Source organism: Sminthopsis crassicaudata, chromosome 2 (genome assembly GCF_048593235.1).
Source record: "Sminthopsis crassicaudata isolate SCR6 chromosome 2, ASM4859323v1, whole genome shotgun sequence".
NCBI lineage: Eukaryota > Metazoa > Chordata > Mammalia > Dasyuromorphia > Dasyuridae > Sminthopsis > Sminthopsis crassicaudata.
The window spans coordinates 566515167-566539708 of record NC_133618.1 but is presented as its reverse complement, the minus strand read 5'-3'; the positions used below and the strand labels follow the sequence as shown (position 1 = coordinate 566539708).

The 24542-nt window shown below is 41.5% G+C and overlaps 1 protein-coding gene across 2 annotated transcripts; it reads left to right on the top strand.

The window, feature by feature from the left end:
• The first annotated feature begins 838 nt into the window (after positions 1 to 838).
• Positions 839 to 23880, top strand: KIF7 (kinesin family member 7). Of its 2 annotated transcripts, none has more exons than XM_074295139.1 (19): positions 839 to 1348; positions 2357 to 2706; positions 3344 to 3544; positions 4014 to 4419; positions 4781 to 5321; positions 6866 to 6988; positions 7621 to 7854; positions 8448 to 8569; positions 10451 to 10575; positions 11618 to 11764; positions 12078 to 12280; positions 14701 to 14898; positions 15231 to 15356; positions 15574 to 15750; positions 20379 to 20594; positions 21664 to 21870; positions 22519 to 22717; positions 22821 to 22967; positions 23387 to 23880. In XM_074295139.1, exons 2-19 carry the CDS (start codon positions 2379 to 2381, stop codon positions 23758 to 23760), a joined length of 4074 nt encoding a protein of 1357 aa, XP_074151240.1. In that variant the 5' UTR covers positions 839 to 1348; positions 2357 to 2378; the 3' UTR covers positions 23761 to 23880. The 2 variants fall into 2 exon arrangements, with proteins under 2 accessions (XP_074151240.1, XP_074151241.1); XM_074295140.1 differs by lacking the exon at positions 839 to 1348 and adding an exon at positions 1424 to 1514.
• Positions 23881 to 24542: the final 662 nt, after the last annotated feature.

The following is a 24542-nucleotide window of genomic DNA, read 5'->3' as shown; positions in this document are numbered from 1 at the left end:
CATACAGACACTAAGAATACAAAGATCTGTGAAAGGCTTTATAAGTAACCGTCACGCTGCAGTTGTCTGACTGTGTAATGGGAACACTGCGGACGAATTTCCCGAGCAGAGACTTGTGGAAAGTGGTTGTGGAAAGAATGCAGAGCTGAATATAACCGGGCAGCTAGGAAGCATTGCCCTACTCTGGAATAACCGGAACCCACCCTCTCCCCAATTACTTGCATTTTTAGGCTCATGAAAATGCGAATGTTTCTGAGGCCGCATTAGTGTAGAATGCTCACACAGATGAGGGACGGCCGACGTGCTTTAGGGGTGCTAGGCGAGTGAGTGCGTGTGCGTGTGATCCGAAGCGTGACAGAGTAGTTTCAGTGCCTGGTAAGACCGCTCTCCTTTAGTTTGCCAGGTCCTTCCCATTTTCCCTCACTCGAGTCCTCTTCCGCATTCTTTCCCTACATCTTCCTTGGAGGTAGTTTAGGAGAGTGGACAGGACGCGGCATATGTGGTCACAAGACCTGGGTCCAAGTCTTGGCTCTGCCAAGTTGCTAGCTGTATGATCTTCGACAGGTCACTTCTGGGGCCCCAGCTTCCTCTTCCACAGTATTATGTCAACTGTCTTATTCTTCCATCCTTTTCAGATTCCCCCAAACCCTGCCTCTGTTCTCCAATTCGGTCTCTGCTCCCCACAAAATGTGGCTTCCTCAATGTGGCCCCTTAATCCCTGTGCACAGCCAGCTCCCGCCTCTGCATTCTCCTCCCTTTCTCTCCACTGTGGGCTGGGCCGAGGGATGGAGGGAAGGGGGGCGGGATTTTTTTTTAGGGTGAGGGGGACGGGATGACGGCATCAGGTTGCGCCGAGGCGACCCCAGATCCCAAGTGTGACCGGTTGGATTGAAGAGGGCTTGAGGGCCAATCCGGGAGCAGGTTGGGTTAGGGGCCGGGGGCCCAGGACAAAAAGTTGAAGCGAGGATGGTTGTTACTTCTGCATCTCTGCGCTTCTGGCAGCGTCCAGGATCCGGGCTTTAATGGGGCACCGGGAGCCAGTACGCTGATTTAGCGCTTTCGTCCTGACTTGGGGGGGGCTGTCCCTGGAGCTTCTCCTGACGCCCTCAGCTGCCTCTAGGACTGGAGGGGACACGTTGGCCGTGAAGGGCTGGACTAGCCGGGAGCCTGCGAGGGAGCTTTTCTTTCCTCCCCGTAGTCCTGGACTGCTTCTGGCCCTGACCTGGACGGGCTGGTTTGTAGAAGTTGGGCAAACTTCCTGCGGAGCCGCCCCGTGGGGAGGAAGCAGCTGGACTGCGGTCCAGACGAATTCACGCAGCAGACTCACTTGGGCTCCCGAGTTCTCTGGGTGAGCCCCACTATCAACTCTTCCTGGAAAACACGGGGAGGGGGTGGGGGAGGGGGCGGAGCTGCTGGCTGTGGCCTTTGATGGGATTCCCTGGCCTGTTGTGAGAAGTTGTTCCAGACCCTGGAGTTAAGCCTGCCGCACCGATAGAGCTCCTAAACAAAGCACTGTAAGGATAACAACAAAATCCTGCATTTCTCTCGTGCTTTAATCGCCTTTCGAGGTGGAAGGGGTCGCTAAACGCTCTGAAACTTGTGCTACGTTTTATCACCGACACATCTCTCTGACGCAGCTAGGACCGGCTAGTAGTTAACCTGGTCAGGACTGTAGTAACCTAGTTGCTAGTTTGCTGTGCTCTAGGTGCAGTCAGCCCTACCCTTTTAACTGATTTCTAATTTTCTGCACTTCTCATGTGTTTGGAGGCATATGAATATCGTGGGGCTTCCACCACTTCTCGTAGAAGTTTCCATTGTGTGTGTGACGGGAATTCATGTCTTGCTATCTTTAACTGTTGCAGAAAGAGAAACTGAGTCATGGAGAAGTTTTAAATAAAATTTTAGATCTTTTTCTGATAAACCAAAAAATTCTCTCTCCTACTACTTTCACCCTAGGAAAACAAGACAAACAAAACATTAAAAAAAAAAAAAAATCAACCCTTGTAACAAATATGCATAGTCAAGCAAAACAGATTTTCACAATAGCCACGTCCAAAACTGTGTGTTTCATTCTACATCCTGAGTCTGTCACCTTTTTTCGGAAGGTGGGAAACATCCTTCATCACTAGTCTTATGGAATCTTAAGAGTTGATTCTCTCATTCTCGAGAAGTTGTGATTTTCCCAATAGCAGATCAAAGGAAGAATCCCTCCTAGACACTGTTTATGCTACAGTGCTACTTGTTTGCTACAAGATACATTAATTCAACAAGCATTTATTAACCTGCTAGGGGCAGGTATGCACTGCATTGCTGGGTAATAGTAAGAAGCTTTTTTCTTCTCTCTTCTCTCCAACAGTGAGCTGTGCAAGGCCCTAACCATGGGATTGGAAGCCCCAGTTCCACCCAAGGCAGAGGAGACTCCTGTGAGAGTGGCCTTGCGTGTTAGGCCCCTTTTGCCCAAAGAGCTACTACATGGACATCAGAGCTGCCTGCAGGTGGAACCAGAAGAATGTCGGATCATCCTAGGCAGAAACCGGTCCTTTGATTTTGATGTGGTGTTTGCAGAAATGTCGGGTCAGGAAATAGTGTACCAGACCTGCGTACAGCCCCTACTAGAGGCTTTCTTCGAGGGTTTCAATGTAACTGTATTTGCCTATGGTCAGACTGGCTCAGGGAAGACTTATACCATAGGGGAGGCTAGTATTGGTGAGTGTTCTTGTCAGGGACAGGCCTATCTGTACCTATTCTTGAGACTCAGAAGCCCTACATTCCCAGACTTGCTGTACTCTCCTCCACTCCCTTCATACACTTTTAACTCAGATGTCTTTATTTAACTCTCCTATCTTAATTCCTATGGAGAAAATGGGGGAAGGGATATTACAGGATGCTTTCAATTGATTAATTGAATATTGGTTAAAAAAATGAAATTTGGGTATTCATTTCAAAGTCAGCACCTTCCGGTTACCCTGTTTTTAGTGCTAGTCTGGAGAGTTTTAGTTGTTCACATCTCAATATGAACCAACAATTTTATATACTTGCTAAAAAATACTTATTAGTTGACAAACTTTAATTAAGCACCTACTTTATGCCACTGCTGGAAGTACAAATATCACTAATACTATTAAGCTACTTTCTATTCTTTTTGTGTGTGCTGGAGGCATATACATATGAATATTGTCAGGGCTCTTTGGAGAAATTTCCATTGTGGGTAAAGGAAGTGCCTGTCTGGATGTCCTAAATTAATGCTCTTGCAGACTTTTCTCATGGGTCTCATTCCCTCCTGATGTGAGGTATCTGGTTAAGTTCTGAGATCTTTCCCTGAGTCCCTTGTGCTTTTCTCCAGCTTCCCTCCATGAGGATGAACAGGGCATCATTCCACGGGCCATGGCGGAAGCCTTCAAACTCATTGACGAGAATGACTTGCTGGACTATACTGTGCGTGTATCCTACTTGGAGGTGTACAAGGAAGAGTTCCGAGACCTGCTGGAGGTGGGAACAGCCAGCAGAGACATCCAGCTTCGGGAGGATGACAAAGGAAATGTGGGTAAGAAGCCCTCTTGTGAGAGATCTTCCTAGAGACTCTGCAAAGATTCTATTCTGGTTGGTTGAACTTTCCCTAGTTTTCCTGCTCCCTAAAACAAAGTCTATGTTCCTTGAAGACCTGCTATTTCCACTCTTGGGTTTATTATAGTATCAAGTGCTACTGTGGAAGAGAGTGGCTATAAAGGGCAGTGCAGATACTCTCTGCTTTGGCATTCTTTCTTAGCTTCTATTCCCATGAACCAAATCCATGTGTATCTAGTCCCCTTTTCTTGGCATATGAAAGCAATGCAGTGTCGTGGCAGAAACATGGGCTCTGTCATGAACAAGTCACGCATCTCTCCTACTGAAAAGAGGGGGAAGTGGAGTGCATGACTTCTAGGGCCCTTTTCAGGACCACCACTCTATGACCCTCTCTTCACGTGGCTCCTTCTGGAACCCCTGAGTTGCTAATGAAATGTTTCTCTTTGCAGTACTGTGTGGTGTCAAGGAGGTGGAAGTAGAGGGTCTGGATGAAGTGCTGAGCCTCTTAGAAGTGGGCAATGCAGCTCGACACACAGGGGCCACACACATCAACCGACTGTCCAGCCGTTCCCATACCATCTTCACAGTGACCATGGAGCAGCGCCGAGGGGCCGGCCGCCTGCCACGCCTTCCCTCCGTGGGGCCCGTCTCCAGCCAGCTTCTCTCCTCCAAGTTCCACTTTGTGGACCTAGCAGGTTCTGAAAGGGTACTGAAAACAGGCAGTACTGGTGAGAGATTGAAGGAGAGTATTCAGATCAATAGCAGCCTGCTGGCCCTGGGCAATGTCATCAGTGCCCTGGGGGACCCTCATCGAAAGGGCAGCCATATCCCTTATCGGGACTCCAAGATCACCAGGTATGTGTGTGCCTGGTCCTCCTCACCTCTATTATACCTGTCCAGTTGTTTAGGTGGCGTGGCCTCTGGGGATGCTTCTGTCACTGGCACAGGACAACCTCTGGGGACCTACCTGGGAGAGTCAGAGAATCAGATTTCATTTCTAGAAGTAGTATTCGCAATGGGTAATGAGAGCTAGCAAGGAAGATTTGGGTTTTGGTACTGCTTCTGATGCAGTCCACTGGCCATCTGGCCTGGCAAGTCACTTCTTCTCTCAGGGGTCTTGCCAGAAGGTGCCGTCATGCTTTGGAAGAAGACCTTGGGACCAGTATGGCCCATTATAATTGCAGCCCCAATGCTTCCTCTGTCTGGTTCTCCACAGGATCTTGAAAGACTCTTTGGGAGGAAATGCTAAGACGGTGATGATTGCCTGTATCAGCCCTTCTTCTTCAGATTTTGACGAGACCCTCAATACCCTCAACTATGCCAGCCGGGCCCAGAACATCCGCAACTGTGCTAGGGTCAACTGCCGGCGGGAGCCAGAACATGTGGAGGAGCTGCAGCTGCAGATCCGAAGTCTCCAGCGGGCCTTGGAGCAGCGGCACCGCTCCGAAACACGCATCATCCACAGGCCGGAGCCTCTACAGCGACAGAACCGTGCTCCGGAGCTTCCTGCCCGCCTGGTGGCCGAGTGTGCCCGCTACCGCGCTTGCACCGATGCAGCCTACCACCTCTTGCTGGAGCTGCGGGGAGAAGCAGGCTTGCCTGAAGAGATGACCCAGAAAGTCCGAGAATGGCTTTGTGCCGTGGAGGGTGAACGCAGTGCCCTGAGCTCTGCCTCGGGCCCTGACAGTGGCATTGAGAGCGCCTCCGCCAATGATCACTGCCCCCGGGCACTTGCAGCAAAGTCATCCAAGGCTCAGGTATGGCGGGAGGATAGTGTTCAACTTGGGAAGTGTGACTGTTGGCCCTTTATCTTTGACTATGAATTCCTTTTCCTTTTCTTTTTTTAAAATCTTATTTTAATGGTGCATTATTTTTCCAGTTACATGTAGAGATGGTTTTCAACTTTCATTTTTGTAAGATTTTGAGTTCCAAATTTGTTTTTCTCCCTCCCTCCCTTACTTCCCTTTCCCCCATGCTAGCAAGTAATCTGATATAGGTTTTATGTGTACATTCATTTTTTTCCCCCCTCCCCTCCGTGAGGCTGGGGTTAAGTGACTTGCCCAGGGTCACACAGCCAGAAAGTGTTAAGTGTCTGAGATCAGATTTGAACTCAGGTCCTCCTGACTTCAGGGCTAATGCTCTATCCACTGCATCACCTAAGTGCCCTAGTGAACTTGTTTTTAAAAATATTTTGATAACTATATTTTAGTATAATTAGTTGCTTTTAAAAAAAGCTTCTTTTCTTTTTTTTTTTTTTTGCTGAGGCTGGGGTTAAGTGATTTGCCCAGGGTCACACAGCTAGGAAGTGTTAAATTTCTGAGGCCAGATTTGAACCCAGATTCTCCTACTTCAGGTCTGGTGCGCTATCCACTGCGCTACTTGGCTGCCCCCAAGCTTTTTATTTTCAAAACATGCATGGATAATTTTTCAACATTGACCCTTACATAGCCTTGTGTTTCAGATTTTCCTTCCTTCTCCCCACTCCCTCCCCTACATGACAAGCAATCCAATATATGTTGTTCACTTAAAATATATATTAAATCCAGTGTATGTAAACATATTTATACAATTCTCTTGCTGCACAAGAAAAATCAGATCAAAAAGGAAAGTAAATGAATAAGAAAACAAAATGCAAGGGAACAATAAAAAGAGCGAGAATGTTATGGTGTGATTCACATTCAGTTCCCAGTTTTCTCTTTAGATGTAGATGGCCTCTTTGTCACAAGATCATTGGACTTGGAATCAATCATCTCATTGTTGGAGTCATATTCATCAGAATTGATCATCATATAATATATAATTGGTTTCTTTAATAGTCCATTCTATTTTATTTTATGTATTTAAAAACATCATTCCAAGAAGGGGTCCACAGTCTTTACTAGTGTGCCAAAGGGATCTGTGATACAAAACATTTAAGAACCTCTAAGACTAGATGATTTCTAAGGTCCTTTCTCACTCTAAATTATATATCTGTATCATGTAAGGAAAAGGTAACATCTGCAAAGAGTTAACTGAAATTGGGTTGAAGTCAAGTTGAAGAAAAGAAAAAAAGATGTTTAGAGATGGCATTGGATTTAAAAGCTTCTTTTTTATGGCTTAGAAGATGCAAAGAATGAGACTTAGAAAGAGAAAGAAAGGAACAGAGATGAGGGCAGGAGTAGGGGGAGAGAGAAAAGGAGGGAGAGAGAAGAATTAACAGAGAAGAATGTAGGCTTTAAGACAGAGAAGACAGTATAGGTGTGGGGAAAATGAAAAAAAAAGGGGGGGGCTTTCCTTATCACCATTTAAATTTTTCTTCAAGGGACATGAAGAAGGTTGGGAACAACAACTGCTCAGCCTACAGAGCCAAGTAGCCCGCCTGGAGGAGGAGAACAAAGATTTCCTGGCTGCTTTGGAAGATGCCATGGAACAGTACAAGCTACAGGTATGTTTCCTTGCAGATTTATACCACTTGGCACAGGCCTGGCATATAATATATACTTAATAAATATTTATTGACTAAATGACTCATGCAAAGAGAATGTCTGCTTCTCTCAATTCTTCAGGCATTTGATTCCCAGTCATATCTAAAGTTGATTTTGTCTTGTTGGAACTTTTTGAACTCATTTCTACAGCCCTTCCTATCCTTGGGTAGTTACCCTGGATTCTGTATGCTGAAAGATCCAGGTCAAAAAAGCTATCCCCCATAAATTCTGTCCACACATGCGGATAAAGATATAAGATCATTTGGATTATTGTACATTGGATGGCCATGATATTATGAGTTTTACAGAGTCTTGGCAAGTTGCTTTCTACTTATAGTCTGTAAAGAACACTGGATTTGGAGGTGGAAGAGACCTTGTTCAAATCCTAGCTTTGATGCTTACTAGCTGTGGGACCCTAGGCAAGTCCTTTATCCTCAATGAGCCTATTTCTTCATCTTTGAGATTGGGAGAATCATATTTACATTTCTGACTTCATAGGTTTTGTGGGGTTTACTTTATAAAACCTTAAAGCACGGTATAAGTGTTAGCTATGATTATTATTCTTATTGTTATTATTCCTAATGTATTGTAGAGTGACCGACTTCGAGAACAGCAAGATGAGATTGTGCAGCTGCAGTTGCGACTAGAAATGACTAGACCCAGCTGGGCACCCACAGAACTACTGCAGGACTTTCCTTTGAGGGACCAACCCCTTCGTCCTCACACAGCCCCTCTGGAAGCAGCTCGCTCTCATGCTCTCGGCATGTCCCCAACTCCTTTATGTCTTAAAAATGAGAATGGAAAAGGAAACGCCCCCAAAGGAGAGGTAAGGGACAGGGATGAGTGAGCAGAGTTGTGTTTTTTTGGTGGGAGCTCTCTGCCCTGGTAATTAGGGTGGCATCACATCACAGCAAAGAACTGAAGAAAACTATCGTATGACAAAAGAAGAGAGGGAGTTCCTTCTTTAAATCTTCATGGATTTTATCCTAGTCCCCTTTCATTAGGGAAGAAGGTGGTGCACATTGTCCTATGACAACTCATTCTCCTATACATGTCTTCTTTCCATGAGTTTTATTTTTCCAGCTATGAAATACTAATGATTCTTTTTTGCAGTGTCCCAGATCAGGGAGTGGGGTTTGACTAACATGGAGCAGAATACTATATAGTAAGCCAGTATTTAGCATCTCCCATCTTACTTTACCTCTGTGAGTATATTTTTTTCTCCAGTACAGGAGGAACTGGGTCAGTACAATATTAATATTCCGAACCTTGAAACCTCCTCAGGAGCTAAAGATTGGAGACAAGAAATCCTGTAAAGAATATCTTTGCACTGAAAGCTTATGGGACTTAAAAATGGGAATAGGACACACTCAGAAATCCTTAGGGGCAGTCTTTATATCTTATGTCTCCTTGAAACAGCTGATTAACAGAAAGGAAAACAGTGACGAGGGACTAGAACAAGCAAGACCTGAAGGTCATTCCTCTTCATCCTCAGAGGAAGAAGAAGAGGAAGAACCCAAACGGTCCTTGCATCTTCGAAGGTAAGATATAACTGATCTATTTTGGTAGATGATGTAGAATGCTAAAAACTTCTCCAGGCAGTAAGAGGTCAAAAAGACCTTCCTGCCCTATGATTTTTTTTTCATTAAAATTAATCAGCATTTATTCCTGTCACCCCTCTCTTTCTCTATTCCATTTCTATTTTGGCCATGTCAAAAAATGTGTCTCATTATGCATATTGAGTCTATCTCCTCTCTTGTCAGGAAGTAGGACGCATCCTTCATAGTTGGTCCTCTGGAATAATGGTTGATCATCACAATGATCAGAAGTCTTAAGTCTTTCAAAGTTGTTTTAGAATGTTACTGATATCAGATAATTTATTCTCCAGGTTCTATTTACTTTACTCCGCTTCATTTTGTGTTCCTTTCCCCCATTCCCTGCTCCCCTCAGCAACCTTCATTGTTTGTTGCAACTCAGCAATATTCCATAACATTCATATATACAACTCAGCTATTGCTCAGTTAATGGGCAGCCTTCAGTTCTCAGTTCTTTGCCACCACAGAAAAACTGATCTGTTGTTATTCTATTCTTCCCTTGTTGTCTTCTCTTTCTTCTGACAACTTCTTGGCTCTTCCTAGGATTTTCCACTAGAACTTTGTAGTTTCTTTCCCTCTCTTATCTGTCATTACCTTTTCCGTCTTTTTCCCCCCAGCTTGACTATTTAATAGTATTTTGTTTTTCCAAATACATACATAGTTTTCATCATTTGTTTCCATAACACTTTGTGTTCCAAATTTTTCTCCTTCCTCTCTTACCCTACCCTAAGACAACAAGCAATCTGATAGAAGTTAAATATGTACAGTTCTTTTAACCATATTTCCATGTTTGTGGTGTGTTGTACAAGAAAAGTCAGATCAAAAAGGGAAAAAAACTAAGAGAAAAAACAAGAAGCAAATAAACAACAACAAAGGTGAAAATACTATCCTTTGATTACATTCAATCTCCATAGTTCTCTCTCTGGATGCAGATGGTATTTTCCATCCCAAGTGTATTAGAATTGCTTTGAATCACCACATTGTTGAAAAGAGCCAACTCCATCACAATTGATCATCACATAATCTTGTTAATATATGCAGTATTCTCTTGGTTCTGCTCACTTCACTCAGCATCAGTTCATGTAAGTCTTTCCAGGCTTTTAAGAAATCAGTCTGCTTGTCATTTCTTATAGAACAACAATATTCCATTATATTTATATATCATAATTTATGCAGCTATTCCCCAGCTAATGGGCATCTACTCAATTTCCTTTTCTTTGCCACTACAAAAAAGGCTGCCGCAAACATTTTTTGCATATGTGGGTCCTTTTCCCTCTCTTATTATCTCTTTGGGATACAGGTCAAGTAGAGACACTGCTAGATTAAAGGGTATGCAGAGTTTTCTATCACTTTGGGCATAGTTCCAAATTGCTCTTCAGAATAAGCATCACTTTATAACTGCATCAACAATTAGTGTCTCAGTTTCTCCCTATCCCCTTCAACATTCATCACTGTCTTTCCTGTCATTTTAGCCAATCTGAGAAATGTGGAGTTCGATAACTCAGAATTGTCTTAATATGCATTTCTCTAATCAATAATGATTTAGAACATTTTTCACATGACTACAAATGACTTTATTTTCTTCATCTGTTATGATTTGTTCATAACAGATAACAATTATCTGTTCATACCGTTTGGCCCTTTATCAGTTTTCTCTGTCTTTTTCAGCAGCTTCCAGCACTGAATTGATGCTTTAAGTGACTTTTAATCTGGTCTCCAGATGGAGATCCTCAATACTTTCAGAGGCTTAACTCTAACTCTTATTATTTCCCTGAATGGCCAAAGTTGGGGCAGAAAGAGTACTATTTTCTGGGTTCTTTCTTTTAGAAATGGTATTGGGAGTTGGAGCAAGAAGGAAGCTGCTGTCCAATGGCATGGAGAAGCTCATGGAGAGAATAAAGTCTTGGAACTTCACCTAGAGGAGCTGGAGACTGCTGCTCACATGGCCAGAGGTGGGTGAAACTATCAGCTTTGTGATTGGCAATGGTATTCCCATCCCCATATTCCCATCCCCATCCCCATCCTCATCTCACTAGGAGCATCTTAGGTAGAGATCCTCTCGATCTTTCTGTTTTGCTGTGGGGCTCTGCTTAAGACTTCCTGTACTGAACTACAGTTTTTCAAATTGATTCTTGTTAGCAGTAAGCCTCCTTTCTCCTTCCCATCTATTGCTTGGTCCCATCTTGCCATCCCCATAACCTCTGTCTCTTCCTGGAACATAATATTTAATTTTCAAGATAGGTACTTTCACAAAGAACCAAAGGACATATCACTTCAGTTCCCTGGATCTCTTTTTCTCTGGCTGTAAAATGGGGGTGTCTGTTTTCCTTGGGGAATGACATCCCTTCAGATTACAGAATCACAAGTTTGAGTGCCATTTTCTTCATTTTGCAGATGAAACTGAGGCTCATATTTGATTAAGTGACTTGCCCAGAGTCATACAGGTAGTAAGTGTCTGAAGTAGGATTCAAATACAGTTCTTCCTGGCGCCAAAGTCCAGGGCTCTGTACACTATATTCCTCCTTTTTAAGGATTCTTAATTTTTTTTATATTATAGATCCCTTTGACAGTCTGAGGAAGCTTGTGGAACCCTTCTCAGAATAATACTTTTAATGCATAAACTCATATACATAGGATTTCAAAGGAAATAATATTATTTTGTTCCATCCATTGCTCTGAAGAACTTTAAGAACCCTTTATCCAAATGAAGGGCAGACCTTGGAGGGAAGGCAAGGTGGCTTAGAGAGCATTTTTCAGACCTTGGGAAACATTCTCACCTTCTGCCCCAAAGTCATTGAATCCTTGGAGAAGAGGCAGGAGGAGAACAGAATCTGGCACAAGTCTGTTCTTCTCCCTTAATCCTCTCGTGTCTTCCTCCCACAACCTCTGGCTATGCTGTAAAGGTCATGAGTAGCTGTCCCTTTCCCCCATCCCCTGCTCCCCTCAGCAACCTTGGAGGCAACTCTGAGTATCTGTCATCCTGGATTGTGACAGGCGGGAGAAAGGAACCTGCTGGCTGTGGGCAAGGCCCCTCTGTGAAGGCCTCGGAGTGGCGTCTAGCACAGGCCCAACAAAAGATCCGGGAGCTGGCCATTAACATCCGCATGAAGGAAGAACTGATTGCAGAGCTGATCCGAACAGGTGATAGGGTGTCTCAGTCTTTCTTTTCATCCTTCCTGAGTACAGGGCAGCCCAGGTAGACCCCCACGAAAATACAATTTCCTGACATGTTTGGTCCTCGTTTCTTTTCTTGGTGATTCCACAGAGGGGGGTCAGTCTCTTGTCCCAAAGGAGAACCTCCCTGTAGACTTACTCAGCTCTAAGAGTTATCTGCAAAGATGGGGGGAAACATACATTCCCCTAGACAAGATACTGAGGTGATGGATGATAGAAATGGCCAAACCTGGGTCCTCCCATGCCAGGCCATGACATCTGTCCCCCTGTGGGCTTCTAGGGAAGGCAGCCCAGGCCATGAATCGGCAGCACTGCCAGCGGATTGGGGAGCTGGAGCGAGAAGCTGACCGGGTACGAGCAGAGCTGAATGAGGGCCAAAGGCAGCTTCGGGAGCTGGAGGGAAAGGAATCCCAGGACCCTGGGGAGAAATCTCGGCTACAGGAATTCCGCAAGAGGGTGGCTGCTGCCCAAAGCCAAGTACAGGTTGGTGCGCTGAGAGTCGTTGGTAAGAGCCATGAAACCAAAAAGAGCTTATCTTGTTGAGCACATTTTGGTTCCCAAGCAAGAGAATATTTCACTATGTTACTTTGGGAAGTCATCGCTCTTTGCCTTAGTTTCTCCACCCACCTATTACTGAATCTCTCTTGGCTTCCCGAGTCTGTAGGAGACTAAAAATTCTGTAAGTAGACGAAGCTGTATAAACAGGATTGTTTTTGAGATTAGTACTTTGTAAACTTTAAAATATCTGTGAATTAATATTTTTATCATTGTCTTGAGGATATAATGTATTCCTTAGGTACTGAGTCTATGAATGTAGATCACAACTTAATATTCTCACCTTTTTTGTTGTTTGTTTGTGTGGTTTTTTTCCTCTCATTTCCCCCTCTTTTTTGATCTGTTTTTTTTGTGCAGCATGATAAATGTGGAAATATGTTTAAATATGTTTAAGCCACCAACACATTAGAAGTTGAGAAATGGTTTCTGCCTTATAGGTTAATCTATAAAGAAGAAGGAGTGAGATCTGAATGTTAGGGGAAAGTAACTGTTTGCATCATCTGAGGACCTTTGCTATCTAAAGAAGCCAGGGGACCACTTTCTGGGGTGGGGATAATAGAGGGCTATAGATATATTAGAGTACTTTAAAGCAGCTATGGGGCAGTTAGGTGAAATGGCACAGTGGATAAAGTGCTGGGCCTGGAGTCAGGAAGCTCTGAGTTCAGATATAGCCTCTGACACTTATTGCTATATGACCCTGGGCAAGTCACATAACCCTATTTGCCTGTTTTCTCATCTGTCAAATGAATTGGAGAAGGAAGAGGCAAACCACTCCAATATCTTTGCCAAGAAAACCTGTGAAATATGGTTATAAAGAGTTGGACAGAAGTGAAAAACAACTGAAAACAAAATATTAAATTATTAAGTTTAAGAAGTATTTCCCTTAAAGCAGTCTTATACATTTGGAAATTTTTATTCATTTATTTCATGAATTACAGACCCCAAAAAAGTCCTTCATTGGCCAACCTTCTATTGCTGAGCCTTTCTTGGCTGTAACACTTTTCAGTTATAGTTTTCACATCATGACTTTCCCCTTCATAGTTTGATAAGAAATTAAGTGGGAATTTTTTGGGAGTTGAGCAGTAGTCACAAATTATACACAAAGGCTAGTAGATGACAGAAGAAAATTTTAAAAATTCAGAAATGCATAAAATATAAGTATGATATTATTTAAAATATAAGTATCATAATTATAATTCAGACTTCTTCTCTAGTACAGAGGGAGGGCCAAAAATGTTTACAAGGTTTTTCCAGGACTTGGGGGTGCCGTCTCCTAAAGCCCCCACTATGTGGAAGGGATAACTTTATATGTTCATGATGTGGTCAAATTGCTTAGATTCCATGTGTCCCAGACAATCTTTAGAGCGGATCTATTATAATTGTTATATGGTCTGCTTTGGTAGAGGGATTTCCCACGCTGGGAATCCCTTAAACTGACAAAATGACAAAATGTGTATTCAAGTATAGATGTGGGTTATTATTACTTAGATTGCTTCTCAGGCAACAGGCATAACGTCTTTCACTAGGCCTGTACTTGTTAGGATCTGCCAGAGCTTGCGCTTCAGAGATAGGGCCTTAATCACCTCTATCACCATGAGGCATCAAAGTAAGATTTTAGTAGAATGTGAGCTAGGTAGCGTAAGCATTTTTTTCTGTTTTTTTATAGAGTGTACATATATGTGTGTGTATAGATAGATATATAAAAATATATACATAAATATGTTTTATGTATTGTATATAAATTTTATATGTGTGGGTATATATATTTATAGTTATTGTTTAGTTATTCAATCACATCTAACTCTTTGTGGCCCCCATTTGGGGTTTTCTTGGCAAAGGTATATAAGTGATTTGCCATTTCCTTCTTTTTTTTTTTTTTTTTTGCTGAGGCAATTGGGGTTAAGTGACTTTCCCAGGGTCACACAGCTAGGCAGTGTTAAGTGTCTGAGACCAGATTTGACCTGACTCCAGGGCTGGTGCTCTATCCACTGCACCACTTAGCTGACCCCATTTCCTTCTTTAGCTCATTGTACAAATGAGGAAACTGAGGCAAAAAGTGACATGCCCAGGGTCACACAGTTAATAAGTGTCTGAAGTTGGATTTAGACTTGGGACTTTCGGACTCCTGTTCTGGAACATAATCCGTTGAGCATCTAGCTATCCCTAGTTGCCCTAGCAAAATCAGTATTCAGTTGGGCAGTCCCCAGATTCTGCATCCATGCTGTTTCCCTTATATCCCGCTGCTTCTCGATGAAGGTGACATCTCCAAGGTCTTGCCAGGCCCGCTGTGCCAGGAAGGTGGCCAGCCAGAGTTTGGGGGCTGCTGACTAATCTCTCTGTTGGCACAGGTGCTGAGGGAGAAAAAGCAGGCCACGGAGCGCCTCGTGTCACTGTCAGCTCAGAGCGAGAAGCGAGTGCAGGAACTGGAGAGGAACGTGCAACTCATGCGCCAGCAGCAAGGGCAGCTGCAGAAGCGGCTTCGGGAGGAGACAGAGCAGAAGAGGCGGCTGGAGACAGAGATGCATAAGAGGCAACACCGGGTCAAGGTTGGGATCTCCTGCCATGTGCCTGGAAGGCAGGAGCTAGCAGCCAGGCTGGGGGAGGGAGACTGGGGACGTTCACTGAGACTTAGAAGGTGAAGAACTCAAGACAAGAGCCTCCAGGGGGGCCAGGATAGGCAAATGGGAAGAGTCAAAGCAGTGGAGAACACAGATGGTGAGGACTGCTTCACACACAGCCTATCTGGACCAGGGTGAAACCCTCCTCCATGATGCTGGGCTACCAACACTGGGCAAACCTAATAAGGGATCACACACAGCATTGTTGTCTGGCATCTCACTCCCTTTCTCTTGGTTTCCTGACTCTGGCCCTTCCTTAGGAGTTGGAGCTCAAGCATGAACAGCAGCAAAAGATACTGAAGATCAAGACCGAAGAGATTGCAGCCTTCCAGAGGAAGAGGCGGAGTGGCAGCAACGGCTCCGTGGTCAGTCTGGAGCAGCAGCAGGTACCCATGGCTAAGAGTTGCTAAGCAGATCTTAGCTGATCCTTGTACTGGGAAAATCATGTCCTGAAACTCAGGGATCTTGGACAGTTGCTAAGTAGATCTGTATTGTCCTGGAACTCAGGAATGTGATCCAAAGAGATTACTAAGACGTGATAGTAGGCCATTTGGATTTGATACAGAAGTGTGGATTATTATGGTCTAATATCTCTTTCCTTAGAAGATTGAGGAACAAAAAAAATGGCTGGACCTGGAAATGGAGAAGGTCCTGGAGCAGAGGAGGGCTCTGGAAGAGCTGGGGGAGGAATTGCGCAAGCGGGAGACTATTCTGGCTAAGAAGGAAGCTCTGATGCTGGAGAAAACTGGACTGGAGAGCAAGAGACTTCGGTCTAGTCAGGTGAGCATTATGTCAGAGATAATCAGGAACAGGATGTATCATTTCCCCCAGGAGCGGAAGAAACTAGAGAAGGCTTGCTAATTGGGGATTCCTACATAATGATAAAGAAGATACTCAAGGACCAGATTTTTAAAGGGAACCGAGTTCTCATCCTCAAATTAGATTAAAATACTTATTTGATACCAGTTGTGTACATTGATCTAAATTCCATAAGATAACTAGAAAATGTGATCTCTTTTCCTGGGAAATTTACAGGCTGTTGAAATGACCAACAGACAATCAAATACAAAAATCAGGCAGCATATGATCAGTGTTAAATTGGATAGACAATAGGTACTTATAAGCATCTATGGTATAAAAGCACTGGAGTTGGTTTTAGAAATTTTGAATTTGAATTCCTCCTTTATTACCACTTTGTGTCTCAATTTCTTAGTAAAATAGGGATAAACTTGTATGGAATAAACTTGTACTGCATCACAAAACTGTGAAAATCAAATGAGATAAATCAAATGTAAAGTGCTTTGTCACCATATCAATGGCTATATAAATATAGGCAATCCATTTCAGTTTAGAGGACAAAATCAATTATTGAGCTATTAAAAATGTTTCTTTATTTGTGGTAATCAACCAAGATCCACCATTTAGCCCTCCCATTCCATTCCTCTCCTTCCCCCAATTGAGAACACAAGAAAAATAAAAATCATTCCAAACATGTATAGTCATGACCAAATTGGCCACGCCCAAAAATATATTTATCTTTTTCTGTATTCTGAGTCCTTCACCTCTCTATCAGGAAATGAATAGCATGTTTCAGCATTAGTTTTTGGAATCTGAGTTGTTCTTTATACTGATAAGAGTTCAACATGAATATTCTATCACATATAGAATATATATGTATATTATATTCTATCACATTTAGATACTATAACTTGTTTATCCATTCCCCAGTTTATGGGCACCTCCTCAGATTCCCAGTCTTTGCCATCTCAAAAAAAGCTATAAATATATATATATATTTGCATTTGCATCCTTAGCATTGGTTTTGCTTAAAAATAATTCCTCCATAAGTCCTTTAATTCTCCCTCCCCAGGTTGCTCTTGAGTAAAATGTACTTTTCTATCCAACTCTGTATGTGTGTGTTTGTGTATATTCAGCCTTCTTTTGACTAGTTCAGATGAGAGAGGTTTGAGTACTAGTTTCTCCTCTTCCCCCTTTTTTTTTCCTTTTTTAAGATATCTATTTGTACACCTTGATTATTTGAGAAAATTTCCTCTATCCTTTCTTTCCTTTTCCTCCCAGTGTTTTCCTTTTCCCCTCTTTCCATTCTTAATATCAAGATATAATAGAACCCAGGTTATATATTTGAACTTCCCCTATTTCCTGATAATGATAGGGTGCAGAGGGAGCACATCTATCATCTCCTCATATTTAGATGTAAGCAATTTATTCTGTTTTAGTTTTTTATCACTGTTCATACTTTTTTTGTGTTTCTCTTTGTTTCTGTGTTTGAACTGCAAAGTTTCTCTGCTTGAAAGTTCAGCAAGTTTCTATTCCTTCCCACTTCAGAATTTGTTAGACTACTAGCTGAGCTTAATGAGAAATAAATGACAAGTTAGGTTTAACATCCTAAAGGGAAAATGAAATAATGTAAGTTTTTTCATCAGGAATACTTGGACATCCTTTACTTCATTAAAGGCTCATTTTTCTCCCCTGTAGAATTAAAGTCAGCTTTTTTTGTTTATTTTTTGCTGAGGCAATTGAGGTTAAGTGACTTGCTTAGGGTCACACAGCTAGGGAGCATTAAGTGTCTGAGGTCGTATTTGAACTCAGGTCCTTCTGACTTCAGGGCCAGTGCTCTATCTATTGTGCTATAATCAGTTTTGCTAGTTAAATTATTCTTGGTTATCCATATTCTTTGCTTTTTAGAATATTGTATTTTAAGTTCTCTATTCCTTCATAATGGTGGCTGCTAAATTGTGTGTGCTCCCAGCTGGTTCCTCAGTACTTGAATTATTTCTTTCTGGTTGTTTGCTATATTATTTTCTTTGACCTGAAATTCTGGATTTTAGTTTTGATGTTGCTTGGAGTTTTCATTTTGTAATTTCTTTCGGGAGATGATTCTATTTTCACTTTGCTGTCTAGTTCTAAGAGATCTCGGGCAGTTTTCTAAAAGAAAATTTCTTGAGGGGCAGCTAGGTGGCGCAGTGGATAGAGCACCAGTCCTGAATTCAGGAGGACCCGAGTTCAAATCTGGTCTCAGACACTTAACACTTCCTAGCTGTGTGACCCTGGGCAAGTCACTTAACCCCAGCCTGGGGGGGGGGGGGGGGAGAAATTTCTTGAAAAATGATGACTAGGTTTTTTTTGCTTGTAGTGTTCACATAGTATAATGATTCTTAATTTTCCCTCTTGATCTGTTTTCTTAATCAGTTATTTTTGCTATGTCATACAGTGGCTCTGAATTACCTGAACCTGGGGAATGGCTGACAAAGCTACCAGTTGCATCTGTTCTCATTGCAGTGTCCTAGTATGAGTCTGAGGGTTTTCTGTACGTGTCTGAGACCTTCTCTTGTCCTGGTGTTCAGTTTTTCCCTGGGCTTTGAACACAATGCTCTGGATATTGTTTATTCCTAGCTTAATCCAGTTCTTAGTGTCTTCAGACTTCCTTGTTATCTTCCTATCTTTATACCCGAAGGACTGACTCATGGTGAATTTTTTAGGATTTCTTCATCAGAATTCTGTTTTGCATATTTTCTAGATCTTTTTGGAGGACTCTCATCATGCTGGTTTTTATTTTGGCTCTGCCCTGTTGAGCTATTTGTTAAAAATCTGACAAAGTGACAAGGTCTTTACTAAATTATTCATTACATTCTTCCCCTAGTAAAAACTTCAATAGATCCCTACTTCTTATATCAACAAATTCTGTTGTCTGGCTTTCATGAGATTGTTCACAGTGTTATCTAGCCAAACCATTTTTTCTTATTCTACAATGTGCACTGCCCAATTTAAACTTTTTTCTTATCTCATGAACAATGCAAGGCTTATTTCTACTCCTTTGTTATATTTCATATTCCCCTGTTATATCATTCCCTTGTTTATATGCTAATCATTCTGCAAGGCTCAACCTAAGTCCTACTTCTCCTTCATAAAAATCTATCCTAATTCTTGTCATTGAGCTTTGACTTTTTCTGAATTCAGTCTAAAGTATACCCCTTAGTATTTGCCTTTTATTGTTTGCTACTGTTGCATGTGTCCTATGTCTTTTAAAAATGTATTTATTTAAAATTACAAAAAAATAAGGAAAAGAAAACATTGTCATGTGTACAGCAGAACATGAGAGGATTCAAAATATGAAACAAACTTCCAACTCAAGAAATACTATATATTTATTCCAAACTATCCATCTTTGCTTTCTTGTATATTTTCTTTAGTTCTCTCCTGTTCATTTTTTTACTTTATTTCTTTCCCTTTCTTCCTCCATGTTCCCCAAGCAGGCAGTAGTTAATCATATATATATATATATATATATAAACACACACACACATACACATACATATATATATAATTATACAACTATATACACATATATATTCATATGTACATGTAAGGTTGACTATGTTTGTTGTTTCTTTGAAGGTGGACAATAACTTTCTTAGGTCCAAATCTTTCTATATGTTTCTAAATCCACCAACTCATTATTTCCTACACTACAGCAGTATTTCAAGTTATACTAATTGTTTTAAATTGTCTAAAACAATATTAATATGGCTGATATATGTGGTTTCCCTCCTTTTGAATCTATTTTAACATTAATTTTGTTTGAGATCAATAATTACTACCACTCCTTTAAAAAAACAAAAAATAAAACAAAAAATCTATTCTTGATTATTGTTTGTATATTATTGTTTCTTATCTCTGCTGATTCCTCCATTTTACTTCTACCTGCTACCTTGCCATGTTTAACTTACCTTCCCTCTAAAGATCCCTCCCTTATCTTTTTCTCTTACTCATTCCCTCCCTCCTTATCCCATTCCCATTAATTTATACTTCTATACCATCCCTCCATCTTATTACCTCCTAATTTTTAATAAATTAAAAAAAGACTTTTAACCCCTCTCCCCAGTGTTGTTTCCTTTTTAATCTATTCCTGATGTGAATAATTTGGCTTTTTAAAAACCAAATCATACCCAGCTGTACTGCAATCTTTCTTTTGAACTACCCACTTACTAATGACAATCTTAGACATATATAAAGCATAAAGTTTGTACTTATTGAGTCCCTTGAAATTAATCTTTGATGTTTACCTGATATTTCTTTTGGATCTTATGTCATATTTTCTATCAAGTTCAGGGTTTTTTGGCAGCAAATCTTGCAAGTCTGACAATTCACCAGATTCCATCTTTTTTTCATTTAGAACTATGTTTAATTTTGTTGGGTTTATTTTCAGTTGCAATCTTAGTTCTCTGACTCTTTGATATATAGTGTTCCAAGACCGACAGTTTTTTAATGTAGCAGCTACTAAGTCTTGTATGATTCTAATTGTGGCCCTAAGTAAATTACTGCTTCCTAGAAAGAGATCTAGTCAAGGAAGCAAATATTTATATATTTATTATTGTCTCTTTCTACAGGCACTCAATGAGGACATTGTGCGAGTATCAAGTCGGTTAGAGCATTTGGAAAAAGAACTGTCTGAAAAAAGTGGGCAGCTCCGGCAAGGCAGTGCTCACAGCCAGCAACAAATACGTGTAGAGATTGACAACCTGCGACAAGAAAAGGACCTGCTTCTTAAACAGCGATTAGAGATTGATAGTAAACTGAGGCAGGGTACCCTGCTATCCCCAGAGGTATTGTTCTGCTTATACATCGGCCCTTCTTGAGCCTCTGAATCCCTTCTAGAATAAGGTACCCCAGACACTAACCATATTCTGCCAGTTGCTGTACCTTCTCCGTCTTGAAACAAAACTAGATTAGTAATAATTACATCAAACTTTTATGGTTTCTGGAAATCTTTGAGTGGAGGTTGCATGACCATTTGTTTAGGAGTATTATAGAAGAAAATTCATTCTTTGTTACTCAGCTTGATTCTAAGAGAAGCTTATAGTATATTTTGTTCATAATCTCATATTCCTTTTTTTGTGGTTAGAGGAAATAGAGTATTTAAGCACACAATCTAGGAATATGGATGTAGAGTACTACATGAGATGTCAGGAGTCTGGAGACTTTGGTTCCAGTCTTTGCAGGTTTACCTTTCTAAGTCTGTTTTGTCATTTGTAAAACATAAGAGGGTTGGACTATGTGATTTGAGTTCCATTCCAGTTCAGAAATTCAATGATTCTATGAATTCCTACTCAATTTTTTTATGGATCAGTTTGATACAGTCATTGATGGGTTATAATTAAAGCATCATGCCTGGTTTTTCCTCCTGATAAGATATCTTTCCTTAAAACCCAGTCACTGTTTACTCAGGGAAGATCAATTGATTGTAACAAATAATTTTAAATAAAATCAGACTGGCAAGTTAGTCAAATATAAACAGTGCATTCCTCCATCATCTGAATTTTTTGTACTTGCTATTTTGGATTGTTTATAGCAGTAGTAGGATTAGATTAGTATGTCTCCCCAAAATTTCTCAAATACTTGGGATTCTTGCCATTAGACTAGGATAATAATTGAAATACTCAGTTTCATCTCTTTACACATTGATCATATAAAGACAGGCATATAGGGATTGTTGGTTCTCTAGCTCTTGATTTCTTGAGTGTGTAGCATTTAAACTTGAGGTCGGGACTATATTTTGATTTTTATTATGGAATATTTATTATTGCCCATCCCAAAATAGATACTGCTTTGTGTGTGTGTGGTCCACTTAGTACCTGACACATGGCATAAGAGCTGGTGTCTGTGTCCCCACAGGAGGAAAGGACTCTATTCCAGTTGGATGAGGCTATTGAAGCTCTGGATGCAGCCATTGAATATAAGAATGAGGCCATCACATGTCGTCAACGGGTACTACGAGCCTCAGCCACTATGTTGTCTCAATGTGAGATGAACCTCATGGCCAAACTTAGCTACCTTTCTTCCTCAGAAACCCGGGCTTTGCTGTGCAAGTATTTTGATAAGGTAGGCATCTATCTCAAATGGCATCAAAGAATAGCTCATTTCTTTAGTTGGTGGGTCTGAACTTAGGACTCATCAGGTGTAAAGGGCTAGAACTGAGCAGAGCACTTAACCAAGATAACCTAGCACTTAAGGCTAATTATCAATTGGACAATTCTTTATTAACATGCTTGGAGGATGACCCTACTCAACTCTGTGCTGGCTCAATCTGTGGGTGTGGACAGAGAAGGGGAGGGGAGATCAAAGAGTGGAGTAGGATAAGCAGGATTATTCTTGGGCGGTGGAGAGAGAGGAAGGAGGTGTGGAGATTCCTAGATCTAATCCCCTGACAGTGACCCCAAAAGACCAAGAATAAAGGCTTTTGCTTATCCTGACTCTGGCTGATTCTAAGATATCCAGGGTACTAAAGTGGGTATAACAACCAGGGACTCCTTAATCCTCTCTTCTTCATGAAACCCCTTTTCACTTTAACCCAGTGTTATCCATAGGCTGAAGCAGAGTGCCATGTCTTGACTGCTATCTTTTTTTCTGAATAATATGAGATGGTTAGAAGTTATCATTCAGATTCTGGGTCTCCAGGGTCACAACTCTAAGCCTCAAGAGTATGAGGGCTTGATCAGCAGGTAAGGCAAAGCTTGGGATTTGGGACAGGTGGTAACCCTTCGGGAAGAACAGCACCAGCAGCAAATAGCCTTCTCAGAACTTGAAATGCAATTAGAGGAACAGCAGAGATTAGTGTACTGGCTGGAAGTAGCGGTGGAACGACAACGACTAGAGATGGACCGCCAGCTGACCCTGCAGCAGAAAGAGCATGAGCAAAATATCCAACTTTTGCTCCAGCAGAGCCGAGGTAATACTCATTTCATTCACTGCAAGTTAGTATGATTCTTTTTTTTTTATCTCTGCATCTCTCCATGGCTCCTCTGCCTATATATCTTGCTTATTATATTCAGAGCACCTGGGTGAAGGACTTGCAGGCAGTAAGAGGCAATATGAAAATAGGATCCAAGCTCTGGAGAAAGAACTAGGCCGGTACATGTGGACAAATCAGGAATTGAAGCAGAGGCTTAATAACTTGAATTCCATAGGACAGAGCAAAGGTAAAGTTTACCATTAGGTTATGCTAACCTACATCATTTGTTTTCCCTTTGGGATTTTAAACCTAACTTGTCATAGATTTCTTATTAAGCACCGCTAGTGGTAAACAGATTCTGAAGTGGGAATAGAAACTTGCTGAATTTCAAGTAAAGGCTGGATGACTAGATGGTGAGTGTCAGAGTGGTAATTTCTTTGTGTAAAGATTGGACTAGACTGCTAATGAGGTCCCTTCTAGCTTTCAAAAAAAATGTGAACACCTCCATTAGCAAGTTTGAGCTTCTGATTTTGTTCATTTTCCTCCCTTGGGACATCCAGGCTAAGGGAGCCATCTTTGTCATGTTCTTGGCAGTGATATCACCTCTATATTGTAAATGAGACTGGCCCGATATCAATTTTGACAAATTTGTGTTTTTGGTGACAGGAGGGGAGAAGCGGACTGTGTGCATTGAGAACAGACCATTCTTTGCAGCTGGACTGGAAGAAGAGACTGGCATTACTTCTGAACAGCTCTGGCAGGCATCACTTGGGGAGGGAATTCCAAAGGTCAGGGAAGACTTTCGAGACTTAGTGCACGCACCATTACCCTTGACATGGAAACGCTCATCCCAGTCTAGTGATGAGCAGGGCTGTCTAGAGGAGCTCAGGCAGCGAGAAGTAGCTGAGCCTCTACTTGGAAGGATGCTGCCTATAGGTGAACCACTTCTGCCTCGGAGCCTGGGCCCTTTGCCCAAGTCAAGACGAGAGTTACGAAGAGTCAGTCAAGGAATGATTGATGTTAGGAAAAACCCAATATAGATAGAAATCCCAAGGCCTGCCTCAGAGGCCGAAATCTGGCTGTGAATGATGTTGCCCCGATGGACAGAACTATGCTATTTAATGATTAGTGTACTTGTGGTTTACTCCTAATGCTCAAAGACATATCTACTGGAAGCTGCTACCAGCCTGTGTGATTTCAGTGATCTACAATATATGCAGCCGGGATCAAGGACCTTGTAAATGCATTTTAAAAGTATGTTTATTATCATTTTGTAATAAATAAACTTTAAAGTGAGTTTTAAGAACCAAGGAATGAGTTTGCAAGGGAATTGCAGTTTGTATTTTTATGAGCATGATTAATGTAATGACACAGAGGTAGAGAGGGTGGGAGTACCTTTGTTCTAATTAGATAGAACCAGCACAAAGGAAGTTATTTAAGAAAAGAAAAAAAGAATTTTTTTCTTAATTGACACTTTTAGCCCAGGTAAAGATATCCAAGTATAAGTGAGTATGGAGCTAAAGCTAAGGTCTAAGTTGTCTTCCAATCCATACCAAAGATTTAATTAGCAAATCCATCTATAAACTGAGAAAAAGTAATTTTATCCCTGAGATAAACTCTTTTGAATTCATAGACATTTTTCTTAAAGATAGAAAGTATTAAGGCTTTCTAAAACATGAAAATGTGACTTTCAAAATGTATTACTCTGCCTTAATATCAAGAAATTTAGATGATGGTCACAACTAACCTCAGTCCAGTCATGGTGAGGATTAGAAACCTGGTAGAAATATTGCTTCTAAATTGTCATTTATGTCATTTGATA

What these genes read in the sequence shown, in the direction of transcription:
- KIF7 (XM_074295139.1), top strand. Translation starts at nt 2,379, where the DNA reads ATGGGATTGGAAGCCCCAGTTCCACCCAAGGCAGAGGAGACTCCTGTG. An exon ending in TCAGTCTGGAGCAGCAGCAG is followed by an intron (nt 15,357 to 15,573) that starts GTACCCATGGCT and finishes CTCTTTCCTTAG; the next exon opens with AAGATTGAGGAACAAAAAAA. An exon ending in GTACCCTGCTATCCCCAGAG is followed by an intron (nt 20,595 to 21,663) that starts GTATTGTTCTGC and finishes GTGTCCCCACAG; the next exon opens with GAGGAAAGGACTCTATTCCA.